This window comes from Phaeoacremonium minimum (assembly GCF_000392275.1).
Source record: "Phaeoacremonium minimum UCRPA7 unplaced genomic scaffold PA7_03_scaffold_442, whole genome shotgun sequence".
NCBI lineage: Eukaryota > Fungi > Ascomycota > Sordariomycetes > Togniniales > Togniniaceae > Phaeoacremonium > Phaeoacremonium minimum.
Window position 1 is genome coordinate 3583 of NW_006921344.1, and position 14909 is coordinate 18491.

General features: G+C 50.5%; 4 protein-coding genes across 4 annotated transcripts in view; 2 read left to right on the forward strand and 2 right to left on the reverse strand.

The window, feature by feature from the left end:
* Nucleotides 1-3997: 3997 nt before the first annotated feature.
* On the reverse strand, nt 3998-4726 carry UCRPA7_5881 (hypothetical protein; the record flags this gene model as incomplete). The annotated part of the gene is made up of 1 exon (XM_007918425.1): nt 3998-4726. The coding sequence occupies one exon, from the start codon at nt 4724-4726 to the stop codon at nt 3998-4000; it is 729 nt and encodes a 242-aa protein (XP_007916616.1).
* Nucleotides 4727-5258: 532 nt separating this feature from the next.
* UCRPA7_5882 (putative isoleucyl-trna synthetase protein) lies at nt 5259-7855 on the forward strand (the record flags this gene model as incomplete). The annotated part of the gene is made up of 4 exons (XM_007918426.1): nt 5259-5333; nt 5423-5597; nt 5655-7094; nt 7152-7855. 4 exons carry the CDS (start codon nt 5259-5261, stop codon nt 7853-7855), a joined length of 2394 nt encoding a protein of 797 aa, XP_007916617.1.
* Nucleotides 7856-8676: 821 nt separating this feature from the next.
* UCRPA7_5883 (putative d-lactate dehydrogenase protein) lies at nt 8677-12689 on the reverse strand (the record flags this gene model as incomplete). Its single annotated transcript, XM_007918427.1, has 7 exons — nt 8677-8769; nt 8827-8907; nt 8959-9053; nt 9109-10293; nt 10442-10642; nt 11076-11111; nt 11558-12689. The coding sequence occupies 7 exons, from the start codon at nt 12687-12689 to the stop codon at nt 8677-8679; spliced, it is 2823 nt and encodes a 940-aa protein (XP_007916618.1).
* Nucleotides 12690-14410: 1721 nt separating this feature from the next.
* UCRPA7_5884 (putative matrix metalloproteinase-11 protein) overlaps nt 14411-14909 on the forward strand; it is a gene marked incomplete at both ends in the record, with an annotated part of 859 nt that continues 360 nt past the window's right edge. The window contains 2 exons of the mRNA XM_007918428.1: nt 14411-14430; nt 14493-14899. Of these exons, the coding sequence (XP_007916619.1) occupies nt 14411-14430; nt 14493-14899 (427 nt within the window). The remainder of the gene's footprint in view (nt 14431-14492; nt 14900-14909) is intronic.

Here is a 14909-nt window from a genome sequence, read left to right on the forward strand (position 1 = left end):
GCTATCTATGGCTTGACTCTTCTCGGTGGTTATGAGATTGGCCCACTTCTGTCTGCTGGGATCATACAGGGCCTGGGAATGAACTGGTGAGTTTGACTAAAAGGCCATTTGGTGTATCTTGTTCGTGACACACGCTGACTTGTCTACTTTTTCAGGGCTTTCTACGTTATAGCTTTTGCATTGTTCGCCACTTTCATCGCGATGATATTCTTCATGCCTGAAACTGCATACTATGGAGATCGTCCTGATTTGCACGCACTTCCTGCGAATATCTCGTTAAATCAGAGTGCTACTACTCCAGAAAAACTGCAAGAGAATGCCATTAGTTCGCCGCGATCAGAAACCAAGGCTACCCAAAATTCGAAAGCGGCAAGTGAGAGCGTTGAATCTGAGTCGGCAGTGGCAGAGGTGATTCCGAAATCATATATTCAAAACCTCAAGGTTTGGAGCAAAGATACAGTCAACCCTGATGTTCGACTCAAAGCGGCATTTCTAAGACCCTTAGTCTTATTTGCATAGTATGTTCACTTCTCGACTTCCCTTTCTTAGCAAAGAGTTCTAACACAATGTGCAGTCCAACCGTTTTCTGGGCATGTATGGCTTTTGGCATGGCATTGAGTGAGTAGACCAGACGAGCCTACAACGTCAGAGATTGCTAACATTTGACAGCATGGAACATTGTTCTGTCTTTGACTGTGGCCCAGCTCTTTGCTCCCCCGTACGTTTTCGACTAGTTCTATTGATACGCCAGCAAGCGCTAATCCTCAACTTTAGTCCCTACTCTTTCGACTCTGCCGCTCAAGGTTTGGTTTTTCTATCACCATTTATTGGCAGGTATGGAAGTTAACCCTTTTAATCTCAGTGATTTAACTAACAACTATTTGCTAGTCTGATTGGAACCTATCTCTGCGGTCCATTAGGTGATCGCATCGCACTTTATTACACTGCAAAGAACAATGGTGTGCGTGAACCAGAGATGCGTCTGCCCATCGCCGGTCTTGCCGCAATAACCACGGTCGTGGGTGTTTGCATAGCTGCTCCTTGTTATCACTATCAAACGCACTGGATCGGTCCGATTTTTGGCTTCGGAGTGCTCTCCATTGGCGTGCAGATGGGTTGCAATCTAGCCATGACATATGCACTAGACTGCCATCCAGAGCTCTCTGGCGAACTAATGATTACAGTTTCCGTCCTTAAGTCAGTTCTTGCCTGGGCCTGGACCTGGTTTATCAATGACTGGATCGTGTTGAATGGCATGATGATGGTGTACTTTCTAGGTAAGAGATGTCACTAAATCTAAACGACCATGATCCTAAAGACCGTTTCGCTGATAAATTGCTAGTGGCACTGATCAACACGGCCGTATATGCTACGACCATTCTGTTCTACTATAAAGGAAAGAGTTATAGAATTTGGATTCAGGAGAAGAACCTCTTCGGTCGAGCTGGATTGGCTTAGATCGTGTCGCTGTTTAATTCTATAGCGAAAGTCTTCGGATAGAGTCGCCTAAACTGATACGTTGATATTCTAGAATTTTAGTTTTACTGGTCCAGTACTATTGTACAACCTGATAACATGAAGTCCTTATTTTCTTGCATGAGGTGTATCATCACCAGTCTCCTGATGACTTGCAATGAACGTCTGTAATCGTGTGCTAATGTTTACCTTACGAGTGTCCAACCTCCAGATAAGATAAGACTTAATTTTACAGCCAAGGCTACGCACGATTCGAAGCAAAGCTCATCCCTCAGTGACATATGTGCTGACTTGAGTATGGGTAATAGGAAGACCTCGACTGAAATATTCGTGTTATGATTAGATACCCTACTCAGGTACTCAGCGACGTACGCATGGGACGGCATGTGATGGATGACAAACCTAGGCACTTGGGTATCCCTCTTCAGTGAAGACCGCGTACCTTGCACAGCAATGTCGCACTAATGATAACACGCATCTACCACGAAACCACTATCGGGCGACTCGCCCGATAAGTTGGGCGATGCTGAAGCTAAAAGAGTGTTCCACAATCTTAGTCGGTTGTCTGAATCTACTCTAGGCAGGATAAGTTATCAGATTGCACGCTAGGCCACGACATTCATGGATATTACACATTACTACGCCGAGCATTTCAGCTCGCTCAAATGTGCAACAACTCTGCCTTGTCACAGTCATGCAAAACTGGTCGTCTTCCTACAATGTCAGCCTTTGAGAAGCTTTTACAAGAAGCCGTCCAGAATGGCACCATCCCCGGTGCTGTTGTATTTGCAAATGACAAAAGTGGTAAGCTTCTCCTCACATCATTTCACGACAACGAGGGAAGCATTGAGAATTATCCTACTGACATGGTCTATGGCAACTAAGGAAATCTGAATTATGCGAAGGCTTTCCCTGGAAAAGACGATCTCTACCACGAGAGTTGCGTAATCGAGATTGCATCCTTGACCAAGCTTGTTACTGCCATTGCTGCATTGCAACTTGTTGAATCGGGGCTCGTCACACTAGATGAGGATATTAGCCATGTCATTCCATCATATGCCAGACAGCCAGTCCTTGATGGATTTGACGAGGCAGGAAAGCCAATAACTCATACGAGGCGTAATCCAGTTACCCTTCGTCTATTACTAAGTCACAGCGCTGGCGCAGGATATCCTTTTTCCGACACGAGGCTAGAGGAATATAATTCACTGATGAACACTCATACAGGGAATGGCACCGTGGATGGCAATTTCGATTTCCCTCTCTCGTATGAGCCGAATGAGGGGTTTCTATATAGCACCTCGTTGGATCGAGTTGGCCAGATAGTTGAGCGAGTCTCCCATATGTCCCTTGAAGACTATTTTCGTGAGCATATCTGGCAGCCGCTTGGCATCACGAGTGCGTCCTTCTGGAGAAAGGACCAACCTCCAATGGCCGTCCGACCCGCTCCTAACGAACCCGTGATTCCAATGCCTGAGATGGAAACTTTCACTAGTGGATGGAAGGAGTGCTCTGGTGGCCAAGGCTTGATCATGAGTATGAAAGACTACATCAAAATCCTCTACTCGCTTCTCACGGACGATGAGAAGTTGTTGAAAAGGGAAACATCGGCATACATATTTAGGCCATGTCTGTCTCCAATAAGTAAAGAGGTACTTCTTAGACAAATAAAGAATCCGAATTGGCTTGTTGGCGAGTTCCCAGCTACAAACGAATACGATTGGAGCTTAGGTGGTCTGCTCATCGATGGGGATCAGCATGGGTATCGAAAGCGTAACACAGTCATATGGAGTGGGGCATCAAGCTGTTACTGGGTAAGCTGCTAATGAACATCAAGAACATGAGAACCCAAGCTCACCAGAAGGAAATCATTCATAGTTTATCGATCGGGTTGCTGGCATTTGTGGGGTGTTTGGCACCCAAGTATTACCCCCAGCAGACCCCCTGGTCCGCCCATTGATCTCGGCTTTTGAAAAAGAGGTCTATAGACAAGTTATGAACAACAATTCGACTAGTAACTGAGGCTCATACACTAAATCGAGATTGACTTCTGTCTCAAAAAGCCATACGCTAGATCATATGTAGCATCGTTGGTGTGAATTCTGCCAGCGCTAAGTAGGTGATGCTGCCGCTGCCTCGGGATTGCCCAGGTCAACGCGACCCTAATTAAAAAATCAGCGCTTGCTTCTCTGTATATCCAAGCCTTTCCAGGGCGTTAGAAGATCTCTTCGCCTGTCTGTTTCAACGCTGTCCCAACTGACCACCCTCCGTAGCAGTAGTCTTGTGCGTGACCCCTGTTTTCATCATTTGCATAAGTCAGGAGTCGCCGAATTGTTACGCTCATCCTGGACAGGATGCTCGTTGTCACAAGTTCTTCCAGCGTTCCTGCGACCGCTAGACTCATCTTGGCCATCCAGATGCTCTCTTGTATTATTGATTAATGTTCCTGCTGATGATAGGCTTCTGAAAAAGGGCTTATCGTTTTTAGCACCTTATAGCATGTCATATTACCATGAATCGCTTATGGTGCCTCTAGTTCATCCGGTATTGCGGCTTCTGGCAATTGCGTAGATGTTATCCAGTTCTCCATCATGGCCTGTCCCCCAGGCACGCCTCTTTGCGTTGTCTTGCTTGAGGTTGCCGCCGAAGAGCTCTTGCTGCTGGTAGTCTCGCGCTTCTTCACCACAAGACAAAGCACCCGACCATATATGGAGAAACCCTCATACGATATGTCCATGGCCATCTTCTTCTTGTCATCCTGCTGCTCCTCATCATCCGCGGCCCCCTCTCTTAGCCGCTTGGATGGGGGTTGTCTGCCATCGTCTGAAGAGTGTTCGTCATCTGTCACAAAAAGACCGTCACCATCGTCAGAAATGTCTCCACTCTCATGCTCACTACCATCCTGATTCGCGGAAGCCGTCTCGCGTCGTCGTCGCTTGGGTCGCCCAGTTGGTTCTACACGACCAACGGTGGGAATATCATCGAGCACAATCGGGGCGTCATCGTCACTGTCCTCCTGTCTGATTTGCACCGGTATATCCGCGTCCTCCTGTTCCTGCCCATCGATGTCTATGGGAACCTCTCGCGTAGCGCCCGTGAGCCGGCTGGAATTCGATGTGAGCTTCGTCTGTGTCGTGTCTCTGAAATGCTTGTTCTTGTACAGTAATGAATGTCGAGTACTGGTCTCTGTGAGGAATATGGAAACCTCGAAGTCATCTACAAAGTAGTCGCACACATGAGTCACGGCCATACATAAAAGGTCAGCAGCTGCACATACCGGCTACGATCACATCTTTGATTCCGCGCTTCTTAGTGCTCTTCTTCCTAGCGCGCTCCCTCTCTTCGCGTAGTTTGGGCAAGACGAGTGGTCTGACGCTCTCGATCACCTTTGGTAGCACTGGATCTCGAGGATTGAGCAGCCAAGAATGGGCAAGGCCCGGATTGTCTAGGTAAATGCGACACTCAAGCACCGAATACTTGGTGATTCTAAGGTAACGGCGTACTGGTGCCATATTGAGAGCGGCGGACTATGACATGTCGTTGCTCGAAGCAAGCAATGTGTCAAAAGGTTCGTTCAATTCGGACTTTTGAGTACTGGAGATGGTGTTGGAATGGAGGCAGCTAGGTGAATGATATCACCTAAACGTGGGGGTGTCAGCCTTGCAGCAGAGCTAGCATTAGCTTAGCTTGTAAGCTCTCTTTAGCCTGGGGTCGCATGATTTTTCGCGACGCGACCAAAAAAAAAAGGTTGACATACGGATTGTTCGACAACGCCGCGGCTTATGCCAATATGCTTGGGGGGCGATAATGTCGAAGTCATGGTCCTCGACATTGAGGCTGCCCAAATCTACATTTCCGTAAGTATAGCTGCATTGCACCCTGAAATCCAGCCTCTCCAAGTTTCTCACACTCACCCAGACCACGACCCCTGCCGGATTTTCGACAGCAGTACCTACAGAGATGCAGCGACACTTTCTACAAGTGGCAAGCTGCCAATCGACCAAGCGATGACGAGTTCACGGTGCATGATGGGCCACCATACGCGAATGGAAACTTGCACGTTGGCCATGCCCTGAACAAGATCCTCAAGGACATTATACTCCGAGTCAAGGTCCAGCAAGGTGAACATCTCGGCCCCTTTCTCAAAACTATCTGTGATGTTAATCGCATTCTTCCAGGTCGCCGAGTCAAATATGTTCCAGGATGGGATTGCCACGGTCTCCCCATCGAGCTCAAGGCTCTCGGCACATCCGGCGGAAAAGATATGACCCCGATTGAGATCCGACAGGCCGCCAGGGATCTCGCAAGCAAGACTGTGCTCGAGCAGATGAAGGAATTCCGATCTTTTGCTGTAATGGGCGACTGGGAAGGAAGATGGACGACAATGGACCGCTCGTACGAGATCAACCAGCTAAAGTTGTTTCAGAAGATGGTGCACCAAGGGTTGATATACAGGAAATTTAAGCCAGTGTACTGGTCGCCTTCTTCAGGGACAGCCCTTGCTGAAGCCGAATTGGAGTACAACGAAGAGCACGTCTCTACTGCGGCGTTCGTCAAGCTTCCTATCACGGGAGACGCAGGCAAGGAGTTGGTAGGAAGCGATTTTGATGGGCAATTATATGCCGTGATATGGACCACGACGCCATGGACCTTGCCGGCAAACAGAGCTATTGCAATCCACGACGAGCTCGATTATGTTATAGTCCGCAATGGGTCTGACGCACTCATCGTTGCGAAGACTTGTCTTGAAGCAGTCAGCAAGGCTTGTTTTGAAGGCGCCGAGCTGGAGATCATGGTGCAGCCTTTCAAGGGCAGCCTGCTTCGCAATCTCACATACAAGAACCCTTTGCAAGGCCAAATTGGGTCCCATCAACCAATAATCCATGCAGACTTCGTCTCTGCAGACTCCGGCTCCGGTCTCGTTCACTGTGCCCCCGGCCATGGTTTCGAGGATTACGAAGTCTGTATGACTTTAGGCATCCAGGTCGCAGCTCCTGTGGATAACGAAGGAAGGTTCACAAAGGAGGCTTACCCTGATGACCCGGCCCGCCTCGAAGGTGCTTCAGTTCAAGGTGAAGGTAACAAGGCAGTTCTGTCACTGTTAGGACCTCATCTACTTGGATCCCACAAGTATAAGCACAAATATCCGTATGACTGGCGGACAAAGAAGCCAATCATCGTACGTGCCACTGCTCAATGGTTTGCCGATGTGGCTACAATCAAGGACGATGCTATGAATGCCCTGAAAGATGTCAGGTTTATTCCCGACGCGGGACGGAATAGAATCGAGAGCTTCGTGAGAGGTCGTTCGGAATGGTGTATTTCGAGACAGCGTGCCTGGGGCGTTCCGATTCCTGCATTATACACCAAGGACGGAAGTGCAATTCTGACAGAAGAATCTGTTGAGCATATCATCTCCGTTATCGAAGAGAGGGGAATCGATGCGTGGTGGTCTGATGATGCAAATGATCAGGCCTGGGTTCCGCCATCGCTACGAGACCACGGAGAATACCGCCGTGGCAAAGACACGATGGATGTGTGGTTCGATAGCGGAAGCAGCTGGACCCAGAGTGATCGCCAGGCAGATGTCTATCTCGAAGGTTCAGATCAACATCGGGGTTGGTTTCAGTCAAGTCTCCTCACTCGTGTCGCTGCAGCTGGGACGACACATTCAGGGAGCCTTGTGGAACAAACAGTGGGACTTTCACCATTCAAGAATCTCATCACTCACGGTTTCACTTTAGACCAGGATGGGAAGAAGATGTCCAAATCCTTGGGAAATATTCTTGTGCCGGAACAAGTAATGGATGGCACCCTTCTACCTCCTGTTAAGGCGAAAAAGAAGGGCGGCAACGCACCACCGATCAAATATGATGCTCTCGGCCCGGATGCTCTGCGTTTGTGGGCGAGCAGCAGTGACTACACTCGAGATGTCGTCATTGGAACACCGGTGCTGAAGTCTATACACACTGCCCTCATCAAATATCGCACCATCATGAAAATGCTCCTAGGATCGATGCACGAATCTGCGCGATCCGCTCCATTGACCGCCACGGACCACATCGCCCTCATTCAGCTCCAAGACACTATGGATGAGGTCGGCAAGGCCTATGACAACTTTGAGTTTTACAAAGCATTCAGTCACCTAAACCGCTGGGTAAATAATGACCTCTCAGCCTTCTACTTGGAGACTCTCAAGGACCGTCTATACTGCGATGATGGCGGAGGCATCCTAGAGCCAATTTTCATGGGATTGACGAGGATGCTTGCTCCCATCACGCCGATGCTTGTTGAAGAGGCCTGGGATCATTGCCCCGAGTGGCTGAAAGCTGATTTGCAAGTTTGTTCTTTTTCCTGCAAGGTTTCTAAACTAATATAAAATGCAGGAACGTTTCTCATCCACTTCATCAGCTCTATGCCGATCCCATTATTGATCCCAGTCGCTTGCCTGGCGATGAAGCGAAGCTTCGACAGTCCATCCCTGTCTTGATGTCCGCCCATGCTGCCATCAAGTCAGCTTCGGAGCTTGGCCGCACAGCCAAAGTCCTCGGCTCCTCTCTCCAGTGCTCTGTCATCCTCGAGATTCCCGATGAGGGGACAGCTTCGTTGCTAAGCCAGTTGAAGGACGAACTCGAAGCCATGTTTGTGGTCTCATCTGTAGAGATCAATGCTCCGCTGCCAGAGGCGGAGTGGCAGTTCTCTGACGTCTTCGAGGTGAATGGTGTCCAGTGCAAAGGATGGGTCCTACCTCCTAAAGAAAGCAAGTGTCCAAGATGCTGGCGTTATATTGCGCCTGCAGAAGACACCTTGTGTAAAAGATGCGACGACATAGTAGCATCTATGTAAATCAGTGTATCTACTACTGTACATAAAAGAATTGATACCCCTATTCTCATACCTTGTCCTCAGATATTGCTAGAAAGTTCTTTCAAATGGTCATGTCTAACGAGTTCTGATGCTTGTTGGTTATCTGCGAAACCAGGGTCTTCCCTTTTGAACTGAGCTAGGAAGTGATGGATAGGACACTAGGGTCGTTGTCAATGATTACTAGTGTAAGAAGTAATCTGTATAATACATTCAATCTGCCAACGGTGTATGAAGGGTTTCTTGTCGACCCAGCTGTGAAGCTCTCTCCCAGCTTGCTAACCCATAGAGTATCGTCTTCAATACAAACACTCTGCTAAGCCCTTCAACAGATGATTACCACTCTGCGACCTCGCCTGGCTTAGGCTTTTGCATCCGAATGACCTTGTCGCAGTTCAGCAGACATAGCGGGTCCAAGGCTTGCTTGATCTGGCATCATTGTCAATAAAAGGACTATAAGCTCTTCTCATAGATTTTTGCACTAACCTTGCGCATGGTATCGACCGTGCTCTCGCCGAGCTCATGGGGAAGATAATCCCGCTTTACCAAACCAACTCCGTGCTCGCCCTGTGGGCCATGATTAGCATACAACACATGCAAAGGGAGAAGGGGCCATACCGTGACAGTTCCCTCCATCTCAACTGCCCTCTTGACCATTCTATGGAACACATCCTCTGCGACCTTCCTCTGAGAATCATTGGAAAGAATAATGACTAAAATCGCAATGTTAGTTAAGGCAAAGATCTAAACGACAATGACTGAACTTACTGTGAAAGTTTCCGTCTCCAACATGGCCAACGATCGTGCCGTACAAGCCAGACTTCTTTATGTCATCCTTCGTCTCCTCAATGATATCCGGCAGTCTTGACATAGGGACGGCGACATCGCCTGTCCAGACATGGTCGCCCTCCTTCTTGACAGCCATGGTGCTCCAGAGAGCCTCCTTGCGAGCGGACCACAGCTCATGCTGCTCCTCCTCGCTCTTGGCGAAGTCGAAGCCAGTGCTGCCCGCCTTCTTGGCCATCTCGCGCACCTGGGCGATCTGCTCCTTGACGCCACGGTCGGTGCCTGAGAACTTGAAGAACAGAGTTGGCACCTCCTGCCATGTGCGCGAAGTCATGCCTGCCTCGTTGATGCAGTGCATTTGCTCGTCGTCAAGAATCTCAATAGCGGCAATAGGCACGCCTTCACCAATCACACGACCCACGCAATTGGCCGCCTGTCGGATTGAGCCGAAGCTGCAAACGGCTACGCTCGTGTGCTGAGGCTTGACCGTCAACTTGAGCGTTGCCTCCGTGACAAGGCCGAGCGTGCCTTCGCTTCCAATGAACAGTTTCGTAAGATCGTATCCGGCAGAGCTCTTGCGGGGCCGTTGCCTGGTCTTGATCACAGTGCCATCTGCAAGCACGACCGTCAGACTGAGCACCCATTCCCTCATCGTGCCGTACCGCGCGGCATTGGTACCGCTGCATCCCGTGCCAATCATGCCACCGATCTGAGCGCCCGGCCCCGGGTCCGGAGGGAAGAACAGGCCGTCCTTTCCCAGCTGCTCGTTAAGCAGCTCCCAGCCGACCGCCGGCTGCACCACGACGTCCAAGTCCTCCTTGTGCACCGCCAGGATCTGGTTCATCCGCCCAAAGTCGACGCACACGCCGCCTCGCGTCGGAGTGAAGTGTCCCTCGAGACTTGTCCCGCCGCTGTAGCCAGTAACCGGGATGCGGCGTGTGTGACATATCTTCATGATCTCAGAGACCTCCTCCGTCGAGCTGGGGTACACAACGCAGAATGGCTTATGTGATGGGTCGGGACGGTGGGAGGACCACTCTGACGAAGCGTGGCTCTCAAGATTCGCCTCGACGGTGCTCACATTCTCCGTCCCCACGACCTTTGTGAAGTCCGCCCACGCAGCCTCGAGCTCTGCTCTGGTATTCTTGTGTTTCGGCGGCTTCGTGGCTGCGAGAGGGAGTGTCGAGCTTGGTTCAATGTCGCGAGGGTATTTGGTGCCGAGCCAGAAACATGTAAGTCCAGCAAAGAGAACCACTGTGAAGATTACTGTTAGCTCCAACACATTTTCCGACGCGACATGGCGTAGGCTTCTCACCAAAAGTCGTGGCAGCATTTCTGCCCCAAGCTGACTCTATCCTCTCCCTCTGGATTCTCTCGCGCTCAGCCTTCTCGCGAGCAAGGCGCATGCCGATACTCTCAAGCATCTGACCCTTGAAGTTCCGGCCCTCATTGTCGGTCGATGCGAGGCGGATCGTCTGGCTGTTCAGAGCTGCGGCGCGCCCAGGAGCTCTGGCCGCTGAAGCTCGCAAGCTTCGCAGCAGCGCTGGCGAGGGGCTTTTCCTCAGGTGAGACATGTCTGGGAGATGCTTGGCCCAAGTGTCGTTCACCCAAGGTCGATGTGCCCAGGTCTAGAGTTGGGCTTAGAAATCAATCCAAGAAGCTGTGGGGAAGAGGTTGGAGGATCGGTCGCTTTGCGACATTCGGACAGAAAAAGACGAAGCTAGGGCCCCCCGCTTTGCCGGCCGCGCGACAAGACCGAGCTTTGCGGGTCCGAAGCGCGGCCGCTCCGGATCTACGGATGGAACGCTGTCTCAGTCGCCGTGAGATATCAAATACAAGTGTCTTGTTGCCTCGGGTTATGTACGGCCTATAATTGGTTACACGGCCAAGGAGGGACATAGGCTATTAATTGCTTCAACACTGTTACAAGCGCACGTATCAAGACGTACAACAGATATCATTTAGCTCGAATTGGTCTTCTCGTACTAAGCTTATGTAACCAGTTCACAGAGCTATCACGCCGGCTTCCACCCGTGAACTAATTGCACATTAAACGTTGGTGAACCTCGCTCATGTGTCAAATACGCACTGAGCTGCGCATCAGTTTCGATTTGTAAAGTCAATTCTCCTCCTTTGCCATCCTTGAGCACACCTTCGAGCCTCAAGCACACAGCAGCAGGATATTTAGCCACAGCAACTTGTCTAAGCTCTTGGACGGAATGGGAGTTGAGCATAGAAATCCACAGGGGAGTCTCAACCGGGAACGTAGAGCTCCGATGTGGGCGGAGAAAGATAGCTACCGGGTCATTTGCTGGTTGTGACGGTGTTTGGAAAGCTGCGGATGCTTGCTGCCCTTCAAAACCTTGCAGATATGGCTGATCCACCGCTGCCAGGAGCAACTCGGAACCAAGCTGCGAGTCGATAGGCATACCTGTGTCCGGGTCGATGACATTCGCCGGAAGAAGCCGCGCGGGTTCGTGGTCGTCGTCCATGTACGCACTATCGTCGATCCCTCCAGCATCATCATAATCATCGTCGGCCTCTTGAAGGGCTCTGGCCGCTTCCTTGTTCTTCTTATTGGGATCGCGCCGTGTGATATCATCTCGCAGCCTCTTCATGATGTCCCTAGCAAGAGCGTCCAGCGCCTTCCGTTTCATCTGAGGATCTTTACCATCTAGAGTATCGGCCAGAACCCTCTGCAGTACAGGAGATTCTGCGATCCACTGCTGCTTGAGTGCCTCGAAGCGTTCTGCCCCCATTGCGGTTTTCGTGGTAAATTGGTCGCTCTTCAGAATTCTGTAGAGGATAGCCCGTACCGTCCTCGAATTCTCGGGGTTCAATCCGAGAATATTCTTCGCGTCTGCCAATAGTAGACGCCTATCTCCACCTCGCATGCGCTTTGTGACATCCGAGCAAATAACATCAAGAGCCAATTTCTTGGTCTCGATGTTGTCCTTGCTCATCCAAATGACAGATTGTAAATGAGGAGTTGTGGCAATAAGTCGTTCCTTGATTATCTCCCACTTCTCTGGGCCAGCAATGGTCTTCTTCAGGACTCCCGCAGCCTCGCATATGCGCTGACAATTCTCGCGGACTGTCTGATAGAGTTGCCGGTCCAGGCCAAGAATAGACTTGCTCTCGTCGAGTGTCGTCTCAGATGGGAAACGGGGCGGGCCTGGGGGATCAGCCGGCATGCCTGCGTACCCGCGAGTACGCCGACGCCTTTTCCTAGTGGCATACCGTTCTGCGGACTCTGCCTCCATCCGCCGTCGCCTGTCCTCTCTCCGGGCAGCCTCGACCGGGTCCAGCCCGGGAGACTCTGAAGAAGCCGGGACAGCATGCTGCACAATGCCACTTCTGAGGACCCTCGGTTTATTCGGGGTAGATGGGGCTCCGAGACGAGGATCAACAGGTGTATCCACGGAGAATTCTTGCATGTCCTCGGTCTCCTCGCCTGCGTCATTGGTAGACGTTCGCAGGAGCCAGCGGTTCTTGGTGCGCACACGGACTAGCTCGCGCTGCTTGATATCGAAGCCGTCCTCTTCGTTGAGGACGCGGAGCATTTCCGCCTGCGACAGGTTGCGCTCCCATAGCTCCTTGATGCGCGCGACCAGCTGATCATTTTTCACTGCAGGGTTGTGCTTGGTTGGGAAATCCCAGCGTCTGAACTGTGTCTGGAAGGCGCGTTTGCTTCGCGAATGCTCAATGTTAGTATAGCGCGCACTATTGGCGGCCGTTGTACGCTTGGTTTAAGAGACTACTGAACAGAACAGATGGGAACTCCGGTGGGCAACAGGTGAAAGAAAGCAGCGATCGATGTCATTCGGGGCGCCGTATAGATATCGGTAGGGCGGCTGGGTGAAAAAGCGCAGAGATGGAATAGCTCACCTGGGAGTGAAATTGTGATGAACTCGCATATAGTCAATGATCTCATCGGTGGATCTCTTTTCGTCAACATACAGCCGGCGACAGGTTTCCCTGTGCGTTTCCCAATCATATACCATTTCGGTGTTGCCCTTGGCGCTGGCGGCGATTCACAATGTTCAGCCTGAGCGAGGATTGCGCGTTGGGTTGATATGGTCCGCCGCTGGCCTGCCCAGCAAACAGCTTTTCAGTTGCAGAGAGCCGGGGTGACTTCCCGATGGAAAGGCGCCAAACGCTTCTAGACGATTTCTATGCAGCAACATAATTAGCCCTGACTCGGCCAAGCCGTCAGGACCGTGCACCCCTTGCTACCTGCCGGCACCTCCCTAGCCCTATTACGGTAAGTCGTCTGAGAACGCGCTAAAGGTCCCTAATAATAAAGAAAGAGCTGCAATGCAAACCAGCGCTTTTTGGCCTGTTTGCCACTCGATCTGTTTACTCTGTGGTGCAACCTTCCAATGTCTTGAGGCTGCTCATGCATTAGATAGTCAGCCGCAGGCGGTGAGCAAATTGATCTCGTCCTAGCTTGCCCTTTTGAGTGGTTGTTCAGCTGGCTTAGTTGAAGCACGGGGCAGAGGTATTCCATGGTGATTCGATGTAAGCCTCCTTGATGGTCAAGCTCTTGCAGCTAACCAACCCCTCTCACCTCTCTAAGAAACCGAGAGCCAAGGGAAGCCACGCCTTTTGGCTTTTTTTTTTTTTTTTTTTCCTGCACTGGGGGCAATTGAAGGCAGGGCAGGCAGGCACACCGAACAGAATACGGGTCAACGAAAAAAGCAATTTAGCTTAACATTGCAAGGTAACAAATAGTATCGATGTATGTTAAACTTCATTGCCTATCTTCAGCACTTGCCCCCGTTGTCAATTGTGTGGCTTGCTTGCCATGACGATCCCAGCCCAAAGTATGAGATGACGAGAAGGCCCTGCCACCCAGAGATTTGCTCGCGAAACTTTTCTATTCAAGGAATACCTCCCGGATTTCGACTTGCACAACTCCGAGGACGGCCCTTGCAAGCATGACTCGAAGGTCTCTGTGAATAGACGGCCGTTTTCCTCTGGTAATTTCAGCTCGAATCAGCATTCATGATTGGTTAAATCAACCTTCTCAGACTCGGATGTCCCGTCGCCTCATCTTGTAAGCCACTTCCTGTTTCCGTTGTCCTCGCCGCCTACGATGTCTTGCAAGTGACATGTTCAAACGCAATAGCTTCTCAAATCTACCATAGTTTCTTCATGGTTTTGGACAGTATATAGAGGCCCGGCCCAAAGCCTCGGCAAATGCGGTTCAATCCTAGGACATCATTAAATCAGTTGCACAATATAGAGAGCACCATCATTCAATCCGGTTCAACTCTTCATAATGATCAACATGCACGAGATGTGAGCTGCTACTTTTCTTGCTCTTTGGAATATAGGAATGTTTGCTGAATATACTTGTTTAGTTGCGACATTACTATTACCATGAGTGTCAAGGAGCATCTTCCACAACTGGAGCCTGTGGTGAATCCTGATGCTACATTCCACTGCACCAAGCAAGCGAACACCTCAGCTGCCGTCGTCTCTCTACGTGTTGGCCACGGAAATGTCATCCATCGCTGGAAAAAGGGTTCGATTCTCACTGCCTATGTGAACGCATGTAGCTTCCCGAGCGAGCATCACCTTTTGAAGGCTATCGAAGCCCTCAAACTGGGTATGGAAGCTTGGAATACGCTGAACCTCGGAGTTTCCTTCAAAATCGTGGAAGATATCAATTCTGCGGTCTTTCAGCTCGTCTACAAGTATGATACAGCCCGTGGTGAGGGCAAAACGTACGCGATGTCTTTTCTTCCTGGTTTTTCGTCCAAGAACCGTACGCTCGT